We start from the raw sequence: 23,807 nt of genomic DNA, 5'->3' as shown, positions 1-23,807 counted from the left end.
TAAAGTACTAGTTACCTCTGAGATGTAGTAGAGTATAAAGTACTATAGATACCTCTGAGATGTAGTAGAGTATAAAGTACTATAGTTACCTCTGAGATGTAGTAGAGTATAAAGTACTATAGTTACCTCTGAGATGTAGTAGAGTATAAAGTACTATAGATACCTCTGAGATGTAGTAGAGTATAAAGTACTATAGTTACCTCTGAGATGTAGTAGAGTATAAAGTACTATAGATACCTCTGAGATGTAGTAGAGTATAAAGTACTATAGATACCTCTGAGATGTAGTAGAGTATAAAGTACTATAGTTACCTCTGAGATGTAGTAGAGTATAAAGTACTATAGTTACCTCTGAGATGTAGTAGAGTATAAAGTACTATAGTTACCTCTGAGATGTAGTAGAGTATAAAGTACTATAGATACCTCTGAGATGTAGTAGAGTATAAAGTACTATAGTTACCTCTGAGATGTAGTAGAGTATAAAGTACTATAGTAACCTCTGAGATGTACTGGAGTATAAAGTACTATAGATACCTCTGAGATGTAGTAGAGTATAAAGTACTATAGTTACCTCTGAGATGTAGTAGAGTATAAAGTACTATAGATACCTCTGAGATGTAGTAGAGTATAAAGTACTATAGATACCTCTGAGATGTAGTAGAGTATAAAGTACTATAGTTACCTCTGAGATGTAGTAGAGTATAAAGTACTATAGATACCTCTGAGATGTAGTAGAGTATAAAGTACTATAGATACCTCTGAGATGTAGTAGAGTATAAAGTACTATAGTTACCTCTGAGATGTAGTAGAGTATAAAGTACTATAGATACCTCTGAGATGTAGTAGAGTATAAAGTACTATAGATACCTCTGAGATGTAGTAGAGTATAAAGTACTAGTTACCTCTGAGATGTAGTAGAGTATAAAGTACTATAGATACCTCTGAGATGTAGTAGAGTATAAAGTACTATAGTTACCTCTGAGATGTAGTAGAGTATAAAGTACTATAGATACCTCTGAGATGTAGTAGAGTATAAAGTACTATAGATACCTCTGAGATGTAGTAGAGTATAAAGTACTATAGATACCTCTGAGATGTAGTAGAGTATAAAGTACTATAGTTACCTCTGAGATGTAGTAGAGTATAAAGTACTATAGATACCTCTGAGATGTAGTAGAGTATAAAGTACTAGTTACCTCTGAGATGTAGTAGAGTATAAAGTACTAGTTACCTCTGAGATGTAGTAGAGTATAAAGTACTATAGTTACCTCTGAGATGTAGTAGAGTATAAAGTACTATAGATACCTCTGAGATGTAGTAGAGTATAAAGTACTATAGTAACCTCTGAGATGTAGTAGAGTATAAAGTACTATAGATACCTCTGAGATGTAGTAGAGTATAAAGTACTATAGATACCTCTGAGATGTAGTAGAGTATAAAGTACTATAGATACCTCTGAGATGTAGTAGAGTATAAAGTACTATAGATACCTCTGAGATGTAGTAGAGTATAAAGTACTAGTTACCTCTGAGATGTAGTAGAGTATAAAGTACTATAGATACCTCTGAGATGTAGTAGAGTATAAAGTACTATAGTTACCTCTGAGATGTAGTAGAGTATAAAGTACTATAGATACCTCTGAGATGTAGTAGAGTATAAAGTACTATAGTTACCTCTGAGATGTAGTAGAGTATAAAGTACTATAGATACCTCTGAGATGTAGTAGAGTATAAAGTACTATAGATACCTCTGAGATGTAGTAGAGTATAAAGTACTATAGATACCTCTGAGATGTAGTAGAGTATAAAGTACTATAGTTACCTCTGAGATGTAGTAGAGTATAAAGTACTATAGATACCTCTGAGATGTAGTAGAGTATAAAGTACTATAGTTACCTCTGAGATGTAGTAGAGTATAAAGTACTATAGATACCTCTGAGATGTAGTAGAGTATAAAGTACTAGTTACCTCTGAGATGTAGTAGAGTATAAAGTACTAGTTACCTCTGAGATGTAGTAGAGTATAAAGTACTATAGTTACCTCTGAGATGTAGTAGAGTATAAAGTACTAGTTACCTCTGAGATGTAGTAGAGTATAAAGTACTATAGTTACCTCTGAGGTGTAGTAGAGTATAAAGTACTATAGTTACCTCTGAGATGTAGTAGAGTATAAAGTACTATAGTTACCTCTGAGATGTAGTAGAGTATAAAGTACTAGTTACCTCTGAGATGTAGTAGAGTATAAAGTACTATAGTTACCTCTGAGATGTAGTAGAGTATAAAGTACTATAGTTACCTCTGAGATGTAGTAGAGTATAAAGTACTATAGTTACCTCTGAGATGTAGTAGAGTATAAAGTACTATAGTTACCTCTGAGATGTAGTAGAGTATAAAGTACTATAGTTACCTCTGAGATGTAGTAGAGTATAAAGTACTATAGATACCTCTGAGATGTAGTAGAGTATAAAGTACTATAGTTACCTCTGAGATGTAGTAGAGTATAAAGTACTAGTTACCTCTGAGATGTAGTAGAGTATAAAGTACTAGTTACCTCTGAGATGTAGTAGAGTATAAAGTACTATAGTTACCTCTGAGATGTAGTAGAGTATAAAGTACTATAGATACCTCTGAGATGTAGTAGAGTATAAAGTACTATAGTAACCTCTGAGATGTAGTAGAGTATAAAGTACTATAGATACCTCTGAGATGTAGTAGAGTATAAAGTACTATAGATACCTCTGAGATGTAGTAGAGTATAAAGTACTATAGATACCTCTGAGATGTAGTAGAGTATAAAGTACTATAGATACCTCTGAGATGTAGTAGAGTATAAAGTACTAGTTACCTCTGAGATGTAGTAGAGTATAAAGTACTATAGATACCTCTGAGATGTAGTAGAGTATAAAGTACTATAGTTACCTCTGAGATGTAGTAGAGTATAAAGTACTAGTTACCTCTGAGATGTAGTAGAGTATAAAGTACTATAGATACCTCTGAGATGTAGTAGAGTATAAAGTACTATAGTAACCTCTGAGATGTAGTAGAGTATAAAGTACTATAGTTACCTCTGAGATGTAGTAGAGTATAAAGTACTATAGATACCTCTGAGATGTAGTAGAGTATAAAGTACTATAGTTACCTCTGAGATGTAGTAGAGTATAAAGTACTATAGATACCTCTGAGATGTAGTAGAGTATAAAGTACTATAGATACCTCTGAGATGTAGTAGAGTATAAAGTACTATAGTTACCTCTGAGATGTAGTAGAGTATAAAGTACTATAGTTACCTCTGAGATGTAGTAGAGTATAAAGTACTAGTTACCTCTGAGATGTAGTAGAGTATAAAGTACTATAGTTACCTCTGAGGTGTAGTAGAGTATAAAGTACTATAGTTACCTCTGAGATGTAGTAGAGTATAAAGTACTATAGTTACCTCTGAGATGTAGTAGAGTATAAAGTACTATAGATACCTCTGAGATGTAGTAGAGTATAAAGTACTATAGTTACCTCTGAGATGTAGTAGAGTATAAAGTACTATAGATACCTCTGAGATGTAGTAGAGTATAAAGTACTATAGATACCTCTGAGATGTAGTACAGGAGAAGTAGAAAGTACTCAAATAAAGTACAAGTACCTTGAATTTGTACAAACGTGAGTAAAAATACTCAGTTCCTCCACCGACTGAATCTACAGAGAATTATTATATATAATATATTATGTATAATATGTTATACATAATATATTATTCATCTGATGGATCAATACAGCAACGATCATCAATAACTGATCAGGAAGGAATCGATTATTGATCCACAGAAATTTAATCTACAACTATTTTACCAAACGATTAAATGTTTTGTAAATGTAAAAGAGCAGCACGGTGCTGGTCCTCTCCTGACTAACACATGCTGCTGGTACTGGTCCTCTCCTGACTAACACATGCTGCTGTTACTGGTCCTCTCCTGACTAACACATGCTGCTGGTACTGGTCCTCTCCTGACTAACACATGCTGCTGTTACTGGTCCTCTCCTGACTAACACATGCTGCTGGTACTGGTCCTCTCCTGACTAACACATGCTGCTGTTACTGGTCCTCTCCTGACTAACACATGCTGCTGTTACTGGTCCTCTCCTGACTAACACATGCTGCTGGTACTGGTCCTCTCCTGACTAACACATGCTGCTGTTACTGGTCCTCTCCTGACTAACACATGCTGCTGTTACTGGTCCTCTCCTGACTAACACATGCTGCTGTTACTGGTCCTCTCCTGACTAACACATGCTGCTGTTACTGGTCCTCTCCTGACTAACACATGCTGCTGTTACTGGTCCTCTCCTGACTAACACATGCTGCTGGTACTGGTCCTCTCCTGACTAACACATGCTGCTGTTACTGGTCCTCTCCTGACTAACACATGCTGCTGGTGCTGGTCCTCTCCTGACTAACACATGCTGCTGTTACTGGTCCTCTCCTGACTAACACATGCTGCTGTTACTGGTCCTCTCCTGACTAACACATGCTGCTGTTACTGGTCCTCTCCTGACTAACACATGCTGCTGGTACTGGTCCTCTCCTGACTAACACATGCTGCTGGTACTGGTCCTCTCCTGACTAACACATGCTGCTGGTACTGGTCCTCTCCTGACTAACACATGCTGCTGTTACTGGTCCTCTCCTGACTAACACATGCTGCTGTTACTGGTCCTCTCCTGACTAACACATGCTGCTGGTACTGGTCCTCTCCTGACTAACACATGCTGCTGGTACTGGTCCTCTCCTGACTAACACATGCTGCTGTTACTGGTCCTCTCCTGACTAACACATGCTGCTGTTACTGGTCCTCTCCTGACTAACACATGCTGCTGTTACTGGTCCTCTCCTGACTAACACATGCTGCTGTTACTGGTCCTCTCCTGACTAACACATGCTGCTGTTACTGGTCCTCTCCTGACTAACACATGCTGCTGTTACTGGTCCTCTCCTGACTAACACATGCTGCTGTTACTGGTCCTCTCCTGACTAACACATGCTGCTGGTGCTGGTCCTCTCCTGACTAACACATGCTGCTGGTACTGCAGCACTTTACTGATACTAGTTGAAGGTGACATATAGAACACATCTGTCAGTAATAACAACTTCTTACCTGTCAGTCAGCTGGAGCTCCTCGAGCTAACGACTCACCTGCTGCTCATCAACAGGTGATCAACATGTTGGTTTCACCTGCGGAGCAACGTGCAGCGCGACGACGTCACAGATGATGTTCACGTTCAGACCAGAGAGTAGAAGAGACGAAACTCTGCTGTTTTCTGACAACAGCCGCTGCCGCCATATTGGACTGAAGACTCTTATTATATATTAATATATAGATATATTATATCTATATATTATAGATATAATAATTGATTGTTCAACACAGAACATTTCAGTAGAGACATTAAATATGACAATAGAATATAATAATGTAGTTTAACTGGAGTCTGGTCGTCTCTTTCAGTCCAACATGGAGGAGGAGTTTTCTGATCAACATCTAGTTCAGTCTAGCTCTATGTTCAGTCTAGCTCTATGTTCAGTCTAGCTCTATGTTCAGTCTAGCTCTATGTTCAGTCTAGCTCTATGTTCAGTCTAGCTCTATGTTCAGTCAGACCTTCACACCAGTTACTCTTATATATTATATATATAATCTCTCTCTCTATATATAGAGAGAGAGATTATATACAAATTATATAGAGATATATTATATAACAACATATTGTATAGATATAAATATATATAATTTAACAAAAATATATATATATATATATATATAAAGTTGTTTATGATTTAATAAAAACAGAACTTGACATCTCATGACTGATTATTTTATTATGACTTTCCAGATAAACATTTAAATCAATAAAACAGGACGAGACCTGAAATAAAAACCTTCACTGTAACAACCACTTTAATACTGACCACATACATGAAATATAGATCTATATCTATATAGAGAGAGATATATAGATATATATATCTATGTAGATATATATTTATACAGTTTATATCTATAAACTGTATAAATATATATCTATATAGATATTTATATATATAGTATATAGATATGTGGCCAGTATTAATATAATAATAATGTGTGTTCAGCTGCAGTTCCTCTGACGTCCACCAGGTGCTGCTGTGATAAAACTCTGACTTGTACTGAAGTGAACTTCCGGGTCCTGCAGATCTAGAACCTAGAGAGTCCAGGTCCTGCAGAGCTAGAACCTAGAGAGTCCGGGTCCTGCAGATCTAGAACCTAGAGAGTCCGGGTCCTGCAGAGCTAGAACCTAGAGAGTCCGGGTCCTGCAGAGCTAGAACCTAGAGAGTCCGGGTCCTGCAGATCTAGAACCTAGAGAGTCCGGGTCCTGCAGAGCTAGAACCTAGAGAGTCCGGGTCCTGCAGATCTAGAACCTAGAGAGTCCGGGTCCTGCAGAGCTAGAACCTAGAGAGTCCGGGTCCTGCAGAGCTAGAACCTAGAGAGTCCAGGTCCTGCAGAGCTAGAACCTAGAGAGTCCGGGTCCTGTAGAGCTAGAACCTAGAGAGTCCAGGTCCTGTAGAGTCCAGGTCATGTAGAGCTAGAACCTAGAGAGTCCGGGTCCTGTAGAGCTAGAACCTAGAGAGTCCAGGTCCTGTAGAGTCCAGGTCATGTAGAGCTAGAACCTAGAGAGTCCGGGTCCTGCAGATCTAGAACCTAGAGAGTCCGGGTCCTGCAGAGCTAGAACCTAGAGAGTCCGGGTCCTGCAGAGCTAGAACCTAGAGAGTCCGGGTCCTGCAGATCTAGAACCTAGAGAGTCCAGGTCCTGCAGAGCTAGAACCTAGAGAGTCCGGGTCCTGCAGATCTAGAACCTAGAGAGTCCGGGTCCTGCAGAGCTAGAACCTAGAGAGTCCGGGTCCTGCAGAGCTAGAACCTAGAGAGTCCAGGTCCTGCAGAGCTAGAACCTAGAGAGTCCGGGTCCTGTAGAGCTAGAACCTAGAGAGTCCAGGTCCTGTAGAGTCCAGGTCATGTAGAGCTAGAACCTAGAGAGTCCGGGTCCTGTAGAGCTAGAACCTAGAGAGTCCAGGTCCTGTAGAGTCCAGGTCATGTAGAGCTAGAACCTAGAGAGTCCAGGTCCTGTAGAGTCCAGGTCATGTAGAGCTAGAACCTAGAGAGTCCAGGTCCTGCAGAGCTCCAGGTTCCAGGTTCCCGTAGCGTTAGAGTAGAACCAGGTAGAGCAGCCACAGCAGGACGCACAGAGTACCGAACCAGGTCTGCCAGTCCACACTGATGATGTCAAACACTTCGGCCACCAGCCACTCATCACCGCTGCCGTCACGCCGGTCGGCAGCCCGGGCCTCGTAGGACCCGCCGTCTGAGTCCGACGCCTCTGGGATAAACAGGAAGTCTTTCCCGTCCTCGTGGGGAAGCAGCGCTTGGCCCGGGCCGGTGGCGGTGGCGGTGGCACCGGCTGACGCCTCTCCATCTTTACACCTGAAGCGACCATGATGACAGGAAGTCAGACAGCACACAGCGTCACATGACGAGCCCCCTGACAACAGCTCTGATACGGTGTCTGAGTCCTGCTACAGGATCCCGGACCGCGTCACCAGACAGCCAAATCAAAGAAGTGTGGGTATTAATAATGACGTGGTGATTCACTGCCGTTGTTTTGTTACCGAACACACAAACTTTAATAAAACTACTACAGGAATCACAGAACACGCCGACGACTAGCAAACCTCTGTTAATCAGCTATTAGTAGGGCTGTAACGGTACACGGGAGTCACGGTCCGGTTCATACCCGGTTTATAGGAGTCACGGTTCAGTTCATACCCGGTTTATAGGAGTCACGGTTCGGTTCATACCCGGTTTATAGGAGTCACGGTCCGGTTCATACCCGGTTTATAGGAGTCACGGTTCAGTTCATACCCGGTTTATAGGAGTCACGGTCCGGTTCATACCCGGTTTATAGGAGTCACGGTTCAGTTCATACCCGGTTTATAGGAGTCACGGTTCAGTTCATACCCGGTTTATAGGAGTCACGGTTCGGTTCATACCCGGTTTATAGGAGTCACGATTCGCAACCGGTTTACGAGTCACGGTTCGGTTCATTCCCGGTTTATAGGAGTCACGGTTCGGTTGATGCTTGCTTGACCCCGAACTGTGACTCCCTGTACCGGGAACCCCCGGACTGTGAGTCTGTACCGGGAACCCCCGGACTGTGAGTCTGTACCGGGAACCCCCGGACTGTGAGTCTGTACCGGGAACCCCCGGACCGTGACGGCTCGGCCCAAATACACGAACAGTTACAGCCCTAACTATGAATTATTGAAGTGAAAGTCAGAAAGCAAACAACGCGTGACTTAGAGTGATGATTATATATCAATAACACACTTCATCTCCAAACCACGTTCAAATTCAGAATTGATGATGATGTCTAGACGTAAGTGATCTTATGAATTTGGGGTTTTGTTAACATCGTTAATTCGTTGAGATTTGGAGCTGAAAACAAAGATTTAAAAACTGGAATACAAACTGTTCTTGTCGAGGAAGCTAACATTAGTTAGTACTAGCTAGCTAATGTTAATAAAAGCGTGGCTATATAGCTGGTAGCAACGTATCCTCATACAACGGCTCGTACGATATCCTTTGAAAAGTTATTCCTCATTTTTCGTTTACGTATGTCCAGCAACACGTGTCAATATCCGCACCTTACATGCACACAGTATCTTCAAAATAAAACTTCCGTCTTCACAGGAAACAACTTGGTTAGGTTTAGGAAACGATGGTGGTTTGGGTTAAAATAAGTATTAAAGAGGCGCTACTTGATTACGAAAGTTACGTGACAAATCAACGTTGACTTCTGGTTTCACCCGGGACACGAACAGAGATCTCCTGGGACGGTATAGCTACGAACGGGTGTATGAGGACAACCTTCTTGTTAGCATGTTAATATGATCTTTACCACAGCTTCTGTTGAGATGTTGTTCTACTGTTTTGTTTTAAGCGTTTAGTTGTGCTGATGGAAACCTGCAGGGAGGCACAAACTGCTGGGGGCCTTTACAGGATGATCAGGGGTCGATGAGGTTCATTAAACTTAATATTAGTATGACGATGACTACGGGACAAATGATTGAATCCCTTAGACCGGCATTAGCATGAGTCCCGGTTGATCATCTTCAGAAAGAGAAGGGAAACCGGTTTACGAGCCCGGCAAAGACTAAACACAAACACAAAAGAAGAAGATGGGTAAGAACTCAAAGATCAAAATCAAGCCCGTGTTAATGCAGGTGTGAAGCGTGCCTCAAGGTGAGCTGTGGAGTTAATAACCTCATAAAGTCTGTGTGTTATTGTGGAGCTGGTTATATGCTACCCACCAGGTGAGCGTGGGCTCTGGGTGTCCCGTCACCTCCACCTCTAGCGTCACCGGAGAGCCCTCCATGACGGTGGCCCTAGACAGGGGCCTGGTGAAGCAGGGAGGTCCAGGTTTAGAGGCTTTTCCCTGGGGAAGAGACTCTGCCTGGGCCTGGGGAGGAGGAGGAGCAGGACGGGGAGGCCCCTGGATCTGAGGAGTAAGCCTGATCTCCTCGCGGATGGCCATAGGCTGACAAATGTTTGGGTCTTGGTCTGGAGTTAGTAGATGGGGTGGAGAGGAAAGGAGGGTGACATGCAGATTAGCCTGCTGAGCCAAAGCTTGGGTCTGTGGTTCAGGCTGTGGGGGGGCAGCGGGCCTGGCAGGGCTGCTGGGGGTCATGCCTGGGTCATGCACACACTGCTGGGTACAGGTGGAGGTCAAGGACTCGTGGAGGGAGTAGACTGTCTGGTGGCTCTGCTTGCTGCTGAATCTATTACTGCTGGATATACTGATGTTGCTGATGCTGTTTGGCTCTGGGGGAACGGGGGTCTGGACCTCAGGTAGACCTCCGCTACACTCGGAGAAGGGTCTGTCTTGCTGGGACCTGAGACTGCTGCTAGCCTGTGCCAAGGTGCAATGGCTGTTTGGAGGGGAGGACTGGCAGTAAACGGTTTGTTTGACAGTCGTGTCCGTGGTTAGGCTGCTGCTTCGGGGCACGGAGACTGAGGAGGTCTCTTTGCTGGTTTGGGAGGAAGGTACATCCTGATCAAGGCCACTCTTGGAATCCAGGTAAGACTGGATCTTGCCACCCTGTGGCAAGGTCTCGCTGTGGGATAAGGGGCTTTCTTGGGGTGAACAGAGCCTGCTGCTTGCCTGTTGCACGGTGCTATGACTGTCTGAAGAGGAGGACTGGAAGTACTGAGTAATTTTACTGGTGCTGGTGTTGGTGAGACGGTCCCCTTTAGGTTTGAAGACTGGGGATGTTTCCTTCCTAGTTTGGGAGGAGTTTATGTCCTGATGGAGTCCTCTCTCGGAGTCAAGGAAGGACCGTGGAAATCTGTTATCTTGACAAACGGCAGTTCTGTTTTGAGAGAAAGTAGTGCTGCATTTGAGGAACCTAGTGTCTTGTGGAGGGGTCTTGTCCTTGTGGAGATCAGGGTCTGGACCTTTAAAGGGCTGAGGTTGATAGCTGGGGATCTGGGTAATGAGATCAGTCTGTGGCGACGTCTCCCCTTTGGATGCAACATTTTGGTTGATCTTACCCCGGGTACCTGTCCTCATCTGAGGCTGGTTGCTGTCCTCCGTTAATAAGGGATCAGAGTGTGAGGGGCTCCTCTTCTCAGGGACATCCTTGTCCTTGTTGGAAGAGCTGTCTGGAGGGTTGCTCTTGTGGACTGGGTTAGATCCAGAGGTGAAGCTCGGTTCAGGGGCGCCCAGGGAGAGGTCAGCACTCTGGGGGACGTTGGCTGTGCTGGTCTTTCCGGTCTTCAGGATGCTGCACAGAGTGCTGGTGAGGAGGCTTGGAGGAGGAACTGTCAGCGGACTCTGAACGAACGAACTGGACTCTGATCTGAACCTGTAACACACACAACAGGAACAAACTCATACCAAGAAATAAAGATGATCCGATACCGTTGTTTCCTTCTCAATACCTGAACTAATACAGACCTGGTGCTGCTGTGACGGCCGGTTGGAGGAGTTGGACAGTTCTCCGTCTGGCTGGACTCTCTCTGTGGTCGGACTGCACCGGTAGCAGCACCGGCGCCGCTGTGCTCTGACTGGCGGCCGTACTGGTTGACGTGGACGCCGTGGGAACTGGAACTGAAGCCCTCCTCAACGTCTGACTGAACCATGTTGGACTCTGGTGTCTCCGCCAGCGGCGGCAGGGAAATGTCGTCAGGCGACGCACAATCGTATTCATCATTGGAGAGAGAGTCCTCTGTCATCACTTCCTGTTGCTGGAGCTCCGCCTCCGACAGGCCTCCTGCTGATGCATCCTGAGTAAAAGGAGTTGAGTATTAGACTGATGGATCCCTGCTGCTTACATGTACCGCTCTCTGTCAGTTATAACAACCCGACACCCAACAGACTCTCTGATGATTCACCTGAAGCGGAGTCATGTTCGAACCACAGGAAGCGGAGACCACTTCCTTCCTCTGAAACTCCCTCTGGATGTCAGAGAACGACGGGCCAATCGCAGAGGGAGGGGGCGTGGCCGGAGGCAGCGATTGGCTGTGTATGGCGTGGACCCGTCGGTTGGCCTCCACTGGGGAGCAGGAGAGGCTGAAGGTGTGAACGGAGCAGTAGGAGGTCAACCTCTCGCCGTACAGCTGCTGTCTGAAGGAGAGACGACACCATCAACATTTATCAGGTTTTCATACCAAAGACTTAGGTCAAATAAAAGGTAAGATTAGAACTAGGGATGCACCGATACCACTTTATATCAGACCGAGTACAAGTACTTACATTCTGGTACTCGCCGATACCGAGTACCGATACGAGTACTTCGAGTACTATTGGAGCCGTTTTGGGAGTGCGGGTACATGAGCACAGTATCGGACCCGATCCCCGATATTGGTATCGGTGCATCCCTAATTATAACGTTAGATTACTTTAACTTGCTGTTGGTGTACCTGCTCTCTGCCTCCTGACTGCGGCTCTTCTGTAACGGAGGCTTCCTATTGGCCGCCGTCTGCCTCTTCACGGGAACCTCCTTCCCATCATGCTCGGCGGTCAGTTCGGGGGTGTGGCCCGTCTCCTTCAGCTCGTACTGGAGAACAGGACAGATTCAGAGGAGCTGATTACGATATAATATCTGATATGTTTTTCTTTATTTATCAATCATACGTTTAATAAATATCAGAGAGATCATTTCACCATGTCGGCCTCCTGCATGCTGCGGTTATCTGTCTGCTCCTTCCTCTTCACCTCTCTGTGTTCCTTCTCTTTCTCTTCGTCTTTCTCTTCCTTTATCTCTTTCTCTCCGTCGTCCTGCTGCTGTTTCAGACTCTCCAGCTGGGATCAACATTTAAATACTCATTAATGACTAATGATAAAGTTTTCATGTATTATTGAATTACAACAACGACTGGTTAATGTCAACGAGAAAACATCTGTACACAGTGATGTGAGTTAGTTCCAGATGTGTTGAGTGACCTTGAGTTTGTCCTCCAGCTGCATCAGTCCGTCACTCAGCTGTCTGATGGCCTCCACCATCTCTGAGTGTTTACTGACCGTCTTCTCTACGTAGCGACGCCCCTCCTCCAGCCCTGAAACACAGTACCTTACATAATCAACACAAATAAACTACAATAAGAACCAATAACTGCTTTAAACACACAGTGTGTTGGAGGTTCATCTGTTAGAATTATTAACAATTACATCCATACCAGATATCTGTATCTGATAATAACAATAATAACAACAACAACAATAATAATAATAATATTGTGATATTTTCTGAGATGATTATCGTACCATGTTGATCTCATACCTGTAATTTATTTATTTTTATTAACTGCAAAGAGAGAGATAAAGAAAAAAATAAAATAAATAAAAAATAAAAATAAAGATAAAAAGGGAGGTATGGACGGGAGGGAGAGAGAGAGGGAGGGAGAGAGAGAGGAAAGAAGAGAAACTTTGACAATTTTTAAAATTTATTTACATTTTTTTTTTAAATAAATAATTAAAATAAATAAATAAATAAATAAATATATAAATATATAAATCAATAAATGAATAAATGAAATCTCCTATGGTTAGATTCCTGGTTGTTCCTCACCGTGCAGCCTGACGGCCAGCTCGGTGATCTGGCTGATCCTCTCCTCCTGCTGAGGAACCGTCGGCCAGACGAACTTCTCAAACTGTCGGTAGAGAACGGAGACGGCTTCCGTGCTGCGACATTCCGACGAGAACTTCCCCACGCGAGCGATGGTGGCGCTGGCGTCCTCGCACCAGAACTGGTACTGTTGACACACGACAACACGTTAACGCTGAACTACAGTATGTTTTATATCTGTTCAGGTGTATGAACTACTGTGTTATATATAATATATATTTATATATATATATATATATATAACCTCTGCCGCTAACCTCCTCCATGGCGTGCTGCAGTCTGCAGGTCATCACCAGCGTTTTCTGGTGTTCGCCGACACTTCGCTCAAACTCTCCCATCTGTCTCTGCAGCTCGTTGACGGCGTCCTCCGCCTCCCTGGCCACGCCGCCGTCCTTGACCTCTGACCCCAGCCGGGCCGTCACTCCCTGCAGACGTTTCCTGAGCGCCTGCGGGGTCAGACGGAGCTAAACGTGAGTTCTTCATGTCACACGGACGACGTGTCGGACTCACCTACGTTTTCATCCACCTGGTCTTATGTCACGGTAAAAAACAAAAACAAACCGGACTGGAAACGCCGTTAATATAAAGTCTTTAACTCTGATGGACTCACATTCTTCTTCTACTGTGAACAACACATTCATGTCCTGCTGCTACGCACCTTTACGGATATATATTATACATATATATTATACATATATATTATACATATGCTATATACATATATATTATACATATATATTATACATATATAATATACATATGCTATATAAATATGCTATATACATATATATTATACATATATATTATACATATGCTATATACATATATATTATACATATATATTATACATATGCTATATACATATATATTATACATATATATTATACATATATATTATACATATGCTATATACATATATATTATACATATATATTATATATATATATTATACATATGCTATACACCTTTACAACGGCTGCTAAAGCGGTTTAGCCCCCTGAATGCCTACACACCCAGTAATGTTTGTATAGAAGAAACCCGTCTATAGCATTAAATGCTAAAGCGCTGGTATGTGGGATGCACCCTAACCACGAGGCTACCGGGGTTATCTAGGTTCAGATCAGCAGCTGGACTCTTACCTGCAGCTTCTCCTCGTACAGCTCCACCTGCTGCAGCTGGTTCCTGACGGCCTTGGTGTTCCTGGTCCGGTCGTTTCTCTTCAGGTAGTTAAACCGCAGGTTGCTGAAGCGCTTCTTCAGCTCCTTGAAGGAGTCACGAAGCTGAAACGTGAAACGTCAGAAGATCAGTGATGTTGACATAAGGACCTCCGGTGGCTGCTCAGGTAGTCAGATCTGAGGTTCAACCTGAGGACACTGATTCTGGTTCAATAATACAACGGATTGTTTACGACCATGCCAGTATGTAAAGTAACGTCAACTATTGGACAGATTACCATGAAACTTTGGACAGATGTTCATGTTTCCCAGAGGATGAATCATGAGGTTGACATTTGTGGTTTTGAGCTAAATGTCTCAACAGATTATCATGAAATCAGACATTCATGTTCCCTTAAGGATGAATTATAATAACTTTCATCATCATCTTCTCATCTAGTCCAGGGGTCAGCAACCTTTACTATCAAAAGAGCCAAATCTGTCTGGAGCCGCAAAACATCTAATCATTGTGATGAAGGTAACTCAGTTTATAGTCTCAGTATATAGAATATCAGTCTAATGCAGTGAGGGACAAAGAGACAATGTACTACGGAGTATTAGGGCCACATTGAGGGAAAACACATCTGAGATTTACACAATAAAGTCAGAATATTATGAGAATAAAGTCATAACTTTACAAGGAAAAAGGAAATATCACGTAAAATTACTACTTTATAATATCATGACTTTATTCTCTAAATCTCAGATTTATTTTTTTCCTCAATGTGGCCCTAATACACATCATCTGGAAACCTGCCGGTGGCGCTAGAGGAGAAGTTATTATGGTACGTCATCTGGAAACCTGCCGGTGGCTCTAGAGGAGAAGTTATTATGGTACGTCATCTGGAAACCTGCCGGTGGCGCTAGAGGAGAAGTTATTATGGTACGTCATCTGGAAACCTGCCGGTGGCGCTAGAGGAGAAGTTATTATGGTACGTCATCTGGAAACCTGCCGGTGGCGCTAGAGGAGAAGTTATTATGGTACGTCATCTGGAAACCTGCCGGTGGCGCTAGAGGAGAAGTTATTATGGTACGTCATCTGGAAACCTGCCGGTGGCGCTAGAGGAGAAGTTATTATGGTACGTCATCTGGAAACCTGCTGGTGGCGCTAGAGGAGAAGTTACTACGGTACATCATCTGGAAACCTGCTGGTGGCTCTAGAGGAGAAGTTACTACGGTACATCATCTGGAAACCTGCTGGTGGCTCTAGAGGAGAAGTTATTATGGTACATCATCTGGAAACCTGCTGGTGGTGCTAGAGGTAAAGTCACAGAATCACTAAAGTCAGTAGGATTCATCCTCTGGGGAACATGAACATCTGTCGGTCAGATAGTTGTTGAGATACTTCACGTAACGCCTGGTATACGTCCGTTACGTGCTCTCTGGTCGGAGCTGTTCTCGCTGCTCAGCTCGGTGTTGATGTAACTCTGATGAGGTTATTTTTAGAGCCGGAGGGTTTAAATCCAGAGGGACATTTCTGGTCCTGTTCTGGTGTCAGATGGCTGATCTGTCAGCCGAGGACAGCTGAGTGCCGTCTATTCGTTGGACGGATGAAGATGCTGAGCTCAGAGGCTGAGGAGGTCGGACTGGTTTTCTAACACCGAGGAGGAGGAGGTCTGTAAGGGGGGGATGTAAGGTTCAAAAGTCGGCTGGGGAAACCCTGGATTGAGCAAGAGCACTAAAATAATAACAACGGTTACCTGGACGATTACCCAAAACTACCAGGATGTACTAATACAGTGAGTTTACCACAAAGAGAACCATAAGGTACCTCGTGATTACCATAAAGTACCAGGAAGTACCACAAAGTGAGAGGAAGTATCCCAGACTATCATGAAGTAAACCAGAAGATCGTGAATAACCTCCAAGTACTACAAACTGTCCCAAAGTACCATGAAGTAACCATGAAGTATCCCAGAAGACCTGAAGTACATTGAAATACCCCGAAGGACCAAAAGACCCCAAAAGATACATACAGTACCAACAACTACCACAAAGCACTGAAGTACCCCAGAAGACCATGAATACCCAAAAGTACCATAGACTACCACAAAGTACCATGAAGTACCTATACAAGTATCCTAGAATACCATAAAGTGCAATGAATTTAGGAGTAATGGAGTCCCATGGACCATGAAGTACCCCAAAGAGATTACCGCAAAGTATCATGAACTATCCTTCAGTACCATGGAGTACCTTGGAAGGTTGTTGGTTCAAATCCCTGAACCAGGAGCATCAAAATAACAAAAGCTGATGAATACCGACAACTACCACAATGTACCAGGAAGTACCACTCACTAACTCTAAATACAAAGGACCAGGAAATACCAAAAAGAGATAACCATGAGGTACCATGAAGTACACCTGAGGACCATAAAGTACCTTAAAGAGAGTCCGAGGATCCCACAGTATGGTGTAGTACCTCAGAAGGTTGTTGGTTCAGATCCCTGAACCATCTGGAAAACCCGGGTTGAGTCCGTGTTTACTAAAATAACTAAATCTACCACGACTTCCAGGAAGTAACACCAAGAGATAACCAGGAAGTAGCATAACCAAGGAGGTAAACCAGTACCCTAAAGTACCCCAGCACACCATGAACTACCAGGAAGATTACCATGAGTACCCAAAGTACCACAAACAACTATAACATGAAGTACCAAAGAGTACAGTGAACACTTTGTACACAAACCTAATCCAGAGTTCAGCTGGCGGACTCTGTGATGAAGTACTGACCCTCTGGGGATCCTTAATGAGGACCAGAAATACCAACCCACCAAGGAACAAACAGAACCGGTCCTCAACGACGAGTCATGGTTTAAAAAGAAAGACCTGATCCCCTTCCAGCACCAGATGACTGTAGACCCCCTTCAGGTGACAAGTCCCGAGGTCCCCCTGCATCCCTCTGATCCAGAGTTCACGGTTCATGGATGACCGACACTTCTTCCTAACAAACAGCGAGCGAGTCAACTCTGGAGAACGGAGAGCGAAAAATGGTCCTACGAGTGATTGGTTTACAGTAGTTAACCCAAGAGTTTGCAACTCTCGCGAGATGGTTAAAGGGACTGTTTGTAACTTCCTACACGTATAAATCACCCGGGTCGGTGTCCCACGCGTACGGCCACAGGTGTCGCTGTTAACAAGCATTTCTGATTCTTACAAACAGTCCCTTTAACGTGAGGATAGGTCTTCTTGAATCTCGTGAGAGTTTTTGTAAGTTTTCACAATTTGTTAATTACCTTCAAGACATGACCCATAAATGGCCATCTTGGTTTCTTGCCGTGGCCATCTTGGTTTCTTGCAGTGGCCATCTTGGTTTCTTGCCGTGGCCATCTTGGTTTCTTGCTATGGCCATCTTGGTTTTTGGACGTCACCATCTTGGTTTCTTGCCGTGGCCATCTTGGTTTCTTGCTGTGGCCATCTTGGTTTTTGGACGTCACCATCTTGGTTTCTTGCTATGGCCATCTTGGTTTTTGGACGTCACCATCTTGTTTTTTTGCCGTGGCCATCTTGGTTTCTTGCTGTGGCCATCTTGGTTTTTGGACGTCACCATCTTGGTTTCTTGCCGTGGCCATCTTGGTTTCTTGCTGTGGCCATCTTGGTTTCTTGAGTTGGCCATCTTGGTTTCCTGCCGTGACCATCTTGGTTTCTTGCTGTGGCCATCTTGGTTTCTTGAGTTGGCCATCTTGGTTTCCTGCCGTGGCCATCTTGGTTTCTTGCTATGGCCATCTTGGTTTTTGGACGTCACTATCTTGGTTTCCTGCCGTGACCATCTTGGTTTCTTGCTATGGCCATCTTGGTTTTTGGACGTCACCATCTTGTTTTTTTGCTGTGGCCATCTTGGTTTCTTGCTGTGGCCATCTTGGTTTCTTGCTATAGCCATCTTGGTTTTTGGACGTCACCATCTTGGTTTCTTGCCATGGCCATCTTGGTTTCTTGCTGTGGCCATCTTGGTTTTTGGACGTCACTATCTTGGATTTTTGCAACCAGAAGTGACTCTAAAGGGTGGCGCTAAGTACGACCGGACGCTGAGTAAGACATTTTTAGGCGACTAAAATGTTCTAATTAACTTTGATGAAGTGAAAACACACTGTGAAAGGGTTAAAGTTGTAAGGACGACTCCCAGACTGGACAACGCTGTGGTAGCGACCTGTCAATCAGCAGGTAGCCCCGCCCTAAAGCATCCCCTGCTTTATGGTCTATTTGACTCTAAACGGGACCATCATTTACTAAATGAACATCATGCTGTATTGAAGATGAAACTAGTGACTGAGACCATAAACTCATGTTCTTTAAATCCTGTCAGTGAGTCTCTGATGTCCACCAGCTGCTGCTGCAGGTTTCAGTGTGCTGGTGACACACAGCACCAGGTGCATGATGGGAAATACCCACTGGCTGACTCTGCCTGTATTTCTGATCTGTCTAGCTGACCCCCCCCCCCCCCAACTCACATGCCTCCAACAGCTGCTGCCCAGTGACACAGCAGACTGAACCAGTAACACCAATACAACATCAAACTAGTGAAAGTTTAACATTCTACTACTCCACAGATCTACCTAGAGATGGCGCCATCATCTAGTGAAAGTTTAACATTCTACTACTCCACAGATCTACCTAGAGAGGGCGCCATCATCTAGTGAAAGTTTAACATTCTACTACTGCACAGATCTACCTAGAGAGGGCGCCATCATCTAGTGAAAGTTTAACATTCTACTACTCCACAGATCTACCTAGAGAGGGCACTAACATCTAGTGAAAGTTTAACATTCTACTACTCCACAGATCTACCTAGAGATGGCACCATCATCTAGTGAAAGTTTAACATTCTACTACTCCACAGATCTACCTAGAGAGGGCGCCATCATCTAGTGAAAGTTTAACATTCTACTACTGCACAGATCTACCTAGAGATGGCGCCATCATCTAGTGAAAGTTTAACATTCTACTACTCCACAGATCTACCTAGAGATGGCACCATCATCTAGTGAAAGTTTAACATTCTACTACTCCACAGATCTACCTAGAGAGGGCACTAACATCTAGTGAAAGTTTAACATTCTACTACTGCACAGATCTACCTAGAGATGGCGCCATCATCTAGTGAAAGTTTAACATTCTACTACTCTACAGATCTACCTAGAGAGGGCGCCATCATCTAGTGAAAGTTTAACATTCTACTACTCCACAGATCTACCTAGAGAGGGCGCCATCATCTAGTGAAAGTTTAACATTCTACTACTCCACAGATCTACCTAGAGAGGGCACCATCATCTAGTGAAAGTTTAACATTCTATTACTGCACAGATCTACCTAGAGAGGGCACCATCATCTAGTGAAAGTTTAACATTCTACTACTCCACAGATCTACCTAGAGATGGCACCATCATCTAGTGAAAGTTTAACATTCTACTACTCCACAGATCTACCTAGAGAGGACACTACTGGAGCCAGAAAAATGTCTGAGCCCGCGGCTAGCAGCTAATGGTGCTAACAGTGCAAACAACAGCGGGGGGGTGGATGGATCAACACACTTTCACCAGGAGTCCACTGTTGGTGCCCCGTGTGAGGCCACGTAACTTCCGTTCTTAAGTAACACCACGTCTGGAGTTATTTTAACAAAAAAAATCACCATCTTTTCCGAACATTAACTGAGTAGTTTAAGTAGTAGTTCTGTTGCCTAACCCTAACTAAGTAGTTTCCTGTGAAGACGGAAGTTTATTTTGAAAAGACTGTGTGCATGTAACGAGAGGAAACTGACAAGTGTTGCTGGAAAATGCATGAAAAATGAGGAATAACTTTTTGTCAGGTAACATACGAACTGTCGTATGAGGATACGTTGGTTTATTAATGCTCTGATTTCCTTTAGAGAAGCTTTAACTCTGTTCACTAACTCAGTCCAGATGTTTTCTGCAGCACCATCTAGAGGACGTTAGAGGAGCTGCAGCTGGACTCACTGAGAGAACCTCTAATCTAATTCACCTTTATTTATTGATTTATTGATTTGATTTATTGATTGATTTATTTCCCTCAGATGAACCATGAGGTCGGTTCATGATGCAGCTGACAGACCGACTCCTCTATGGACTCCAGTCAGATCTAAATGTGTCTTCAGTTATATTTAGACTCTGATCAGACCCAGAGAGACGCTTCAGACCGGACCAGTCCAGGCCGACAGAAGCGTTAGATTAAAATACTATTAATAACAAATCCACCAGCTGTTCGGGGACATTATTATATTATTATATACATATATATTAGTTTAATTTATAGTTTGAACATCAGAGGATCTACAGTGTGAGGGGAACTCATAAACTAGTTTTCTACGTCATGTTCAGTGTTTATTAATACAGATTTAAGTTTCTAATAATAAATAAACAAATAAATAAATAAAGAATATAAATGAGTTCTTCCTTCAAGGAATTTTCAGTTTTTCATGAATTCTTTCCAGGAAACACCCAATGACATTATTAGATATTAAACATGATTTTACTTTTATCTATTCTATTTAAATGTTCATTAATCATAGATGTGAGTGTGAGACAGACGTGCTGCTGGCGCCCTCTGCTGGTCCTACTGGTGAATCACAACCAGTTCACCTGTATGTGTAGTTTATTCTTTATAATACTCCTATACTACATTTTTATACAATATTTCATCAGTATGCAAATACTTACTCTGATTCATCACAATATAACACACGACCATCCTTCACACCTTAAATACAACCTGGATATTTATATACACCACATATATCCTACTTTGTATGTAGTATATTGTCTTAATCACTTTACTAGTTATTACTCTGGTTAGATGCTAAACTGCATTCCGTTGTACTTGTACTTGTACTTGTACTTGTACTTGTACTATGTACTATGACAGTAAAGTTGAATCTAATCTGATCTCTGTAGTTTCCAGGAGCACGAGGAGGAGACGTGAGGGACACCTGAGATCTGAGAGCTGCTACCTGTGTGATGTCATCGTTGAGGAACTCACCTGTGTGATGTCATCGTTGAGGCGGCGGGTCAGCAGCTCTCTGCGGAGCGTCTCCTCATGGCGAGACGCTTCGTCCAACCAGGAGACACGACGAGAGTCCAGAGACAGAAGACGAGTCTCCAGCTGGTCCACCATGAAACGAGTCCCGTCCTGATAGTAGTAGTACAAACAGTACTCATCAGTATCAGTACTGCAGTACAAGTACACACAGTACTCATCAGTATCAGTACTGCAGTACAAGTACACACAGTACTCATCAGTATCAGTACTGCAGTACAAGTACACACAGTACTCATCAGTATCAGTACTGCAGTACAAGTACACACAGTACTCATCAGTATCAGTACTACAGTACAAGTACAGCTATGTAGAAATACTACACGACAAGGAAAAGTCCTGCATTCAAAATATTACTCGAAGTAAAAATACACAAGTATTAACAGTAAAATATAATTAAAGTATCAGCAGTAAAAGTACGATATTTACTCTGAGGTGTAGTAGAGTAGAAGTGAAGTAGAAGTACCTCAGCACAGTACTTGAGTAAGTGTACTTACGGTGTGGTGGACGGCGGTGCAGATGTCCGTCTTCAGTGTTGAAACCGTCTCAAACAGACTCTGGATCTGCTGGCTCTGCTCAGAACCACTGGATCCACAGGAACCAGCAGAACCAATTAGAGGTTCTGACCGGAGCAGAACCTCCAGCTGGACACACAGACAACAATACTTAGCAAACATTCTAGTAGCTAACGTTAGCTTGCTAGTAGCCAAGTAGTGGTTAGCTCGCTAGCTAGCTAGCTAATACTATACTATACTCTGTACCAAGAACCTACTGATGCTTCTTGGCAGAACTCTGACCTGTCTGGATGTGAGGTGGAAGCTGCAGGTCCAGTCCAGGATGGACTGGCTCTGATGGATCTTGTTCTTCACTCTCTTCTGGAGCTTCAGCAGCTCTGACAGATCCTCCTCCTCCACCTCCAGCCGGTCCTGGACTCCGCTCTGAGTCTCCCAGCTCCTCACCAAGAACTCCACCTCGGCGTCTAGCTTCTGGAGAGAGGAGGACAGTGTGATGCTGTAAGTCTCAGTAGTCCCAGTAGTCCCAGCAGTACAAATGTACCGGAGTCCCAACTTTACCCAAAGTCTCTACTAGAAGTAGTCCATGGACTTGAGAAGACCCAGTGGTCCCAAAGAGTCCTATGAGTGCAGAAGTCTTAGTAGTCCCCACAGTCCAAAGGACCCAACGAACTCAACGGTCCAAAGGTACCCAAAGTCCAAACTGCCCAAAGGTCCCAGCAGTCACTACAGTCGAGTCACAATGGTTCCAACCATCCCCCCAGTCAAAGCATGAGTCCCAGTGGTCCCAGAGGACTTGTATGTCTCAAAAGTCCAAAGGTCCCAGTGGTTTCAGAAGTCCCCAGAGTAGGGTTGTGCCGATAGACGATGATCTCGGGGATCGACAATGGTCAGAACGATCACCAATAGCCAAAGCAGAAGTCCCAACAGTCCAAAGGTCCCTATGATCTCAGCAGTCCCAGCCATCCAAAGTCCAAAATGTCTAAAGGTCCACTGAGTCTGAACAGTCTTAAAGTCCCATTAGTCACAGTAGTCCCATGAGTATCGCAACAGTCCCAGTGGTTCCAACTATCACAGTAGTCCCAGTGGTCCAGAACCACAACCATTGGGACTCCTACACTCCCTGCAGTCGAAAGGACCCAATGTTCTCAAAATTCCCATTAGTCCCAGTGTCCAAAGGTATCCAAAGTCCAAACTGCCCAAATGTCCCAGCAGCAACCCCTGTTTTCCCAACAGTCAAATCAGACCCTTGAGTCTCAATGGTCCCAGTAGTCCCAACAGTCTAAAAGTCCAAGCAACAGTACCGACTATCAAAACGTCCTGAAATCAGAGGACTCACGGTGAAATGTGGTCTGGCCCGGCTGAAGTGCTCCCTCAGCCTGGAGGTCTGCAGGTCTGAACCCAGATCCATCAGAGTGCAGGAATCCATCATCTCAGAGACACACTTCAAGTCCTGCAGGGTCTGAAAACATACAAGTAACTGAGTACATTTACCGAGGGACTTTACTTGAGTATTTCTAATGATACATGTATTCACCAGCTGCAGTAACTCTGGAAGGTTCCACCAGTACCACGGTGGAGTTCCTACCTTGTGGAGTCTCTCCTGGTATTTCCTGCAGGACTCCCGCTGCTGCTGGATCTGGCTTTGCCGCCGACTCTGCAGCCTGTCCACTTCCTGTTTGGTTCTGTCGAGTCGCTCCATCGTCCGCTGCACCACCGACGCCACCGACTGCCGGTTCAACGCCGCTCCCGACACCTGAAACACACCCAGAGAGACTAAATGATCCTTCAGGACTCACAGAAACCTCATCAGGTCTGGTTACCATGGTAACAGTA

At 43.8% G+C, this 23,807-nt stretch overlaps 1 protein-coding gene across 9 annotated transcripts in view; it reads right to left on the bottom strand.

Moving 5' to 3' along the window:
* Positions 1-5,840: 5,840 nt before the first annotated feature.
* Positions 5,841-23,807, bottom strand: part of ccdc141 (coiled-coil domain containing 141) — a 36,429-nt gene continuing 18,462 nt past the window's right edge. Inside the window, exons 13-29 of one of the 9 annotated variants that reach the window (XM_037789557.1) lie at positions 23,560-23,727; positions 23,311-23,433; positions 22,257-22,445; positions 21,957-22,103; positions 21,403-21,552; positions 14,338-14,478; positions 13,456-13,644; positions 13,142-13,325; positions 12,517-12,629; positions 12,238-12,375; positions 11,994-12,130; positions 11,466-11,697; positions 11,029-11,357; positions 9,383-10,936; positions 6,999-7,496; positions 6,642-6,688; positions 5,841-6,610 (exon numbers count right to left, since the gene is read on the bottom strand). In XM_037789557.1, coding sequence (XP_037645485.1) covers positions 7,220-7,496; positions 9,383-10,936; positions 11,029-11,357; positions 11,466-11,697; positions 11,994-12,130; positions 12,238-12,375; positions 12,517-12,629; positions 13,142-13,325; positions 13,456-13,644; positions 14,338-14,478; positions 21,403-21,552; positions 21,957-22,103; positions 22,257-22,445; positions 23,311-23,433; positions 23,560-23,727 — 4,071 coding nt within the window. In that variant the 3' untranslated portion in view covers positions 5,841-6,610; positions 6,642-6,688; positions 6,999-7,219. Of the gene's footprint in view, positions 6,689-6,874; positions 7,497-9,382; positions 10,937-11,028; positions 11,358-11,465; positions 11,698-11,993; positions 12,131-12,237; positions 12,376-12,516; positions 12,630-13,141; positions 13,326-13,455; positions 13,645-14,337; positions 14,479-21,402; positions 21,553-21,956; positions 22,104-22,256; positions 22,446-23,310; positions 23,434-23,559; positions 23,728-23,807 lie in introns of those variants that run through there. The other 8 variants (XM_037789560.1, XM_037789561.1, XM_037789555.1 and 5 more) reach the window with 8 other exon arrangements.

The sequence above is a fragment of the Sebastes umbrosus genome, chromosome 13 (assembly GCF_015220745.1).
Source record: "Sebastes umbrosus isolate fSebUmb1 chromosome 13, fSebUmb1.pri, whole genome shotgun sequence".
Lineage (NCBI taxonomy): Eukaryota > Metazoa > Chordata > Actinopteri > Perciformes > Sebastidae > Sebastes > Sebastes umbrosus.
This window is presented reverse-complemented; position numbering and strand designations above follow the sequence as displayed.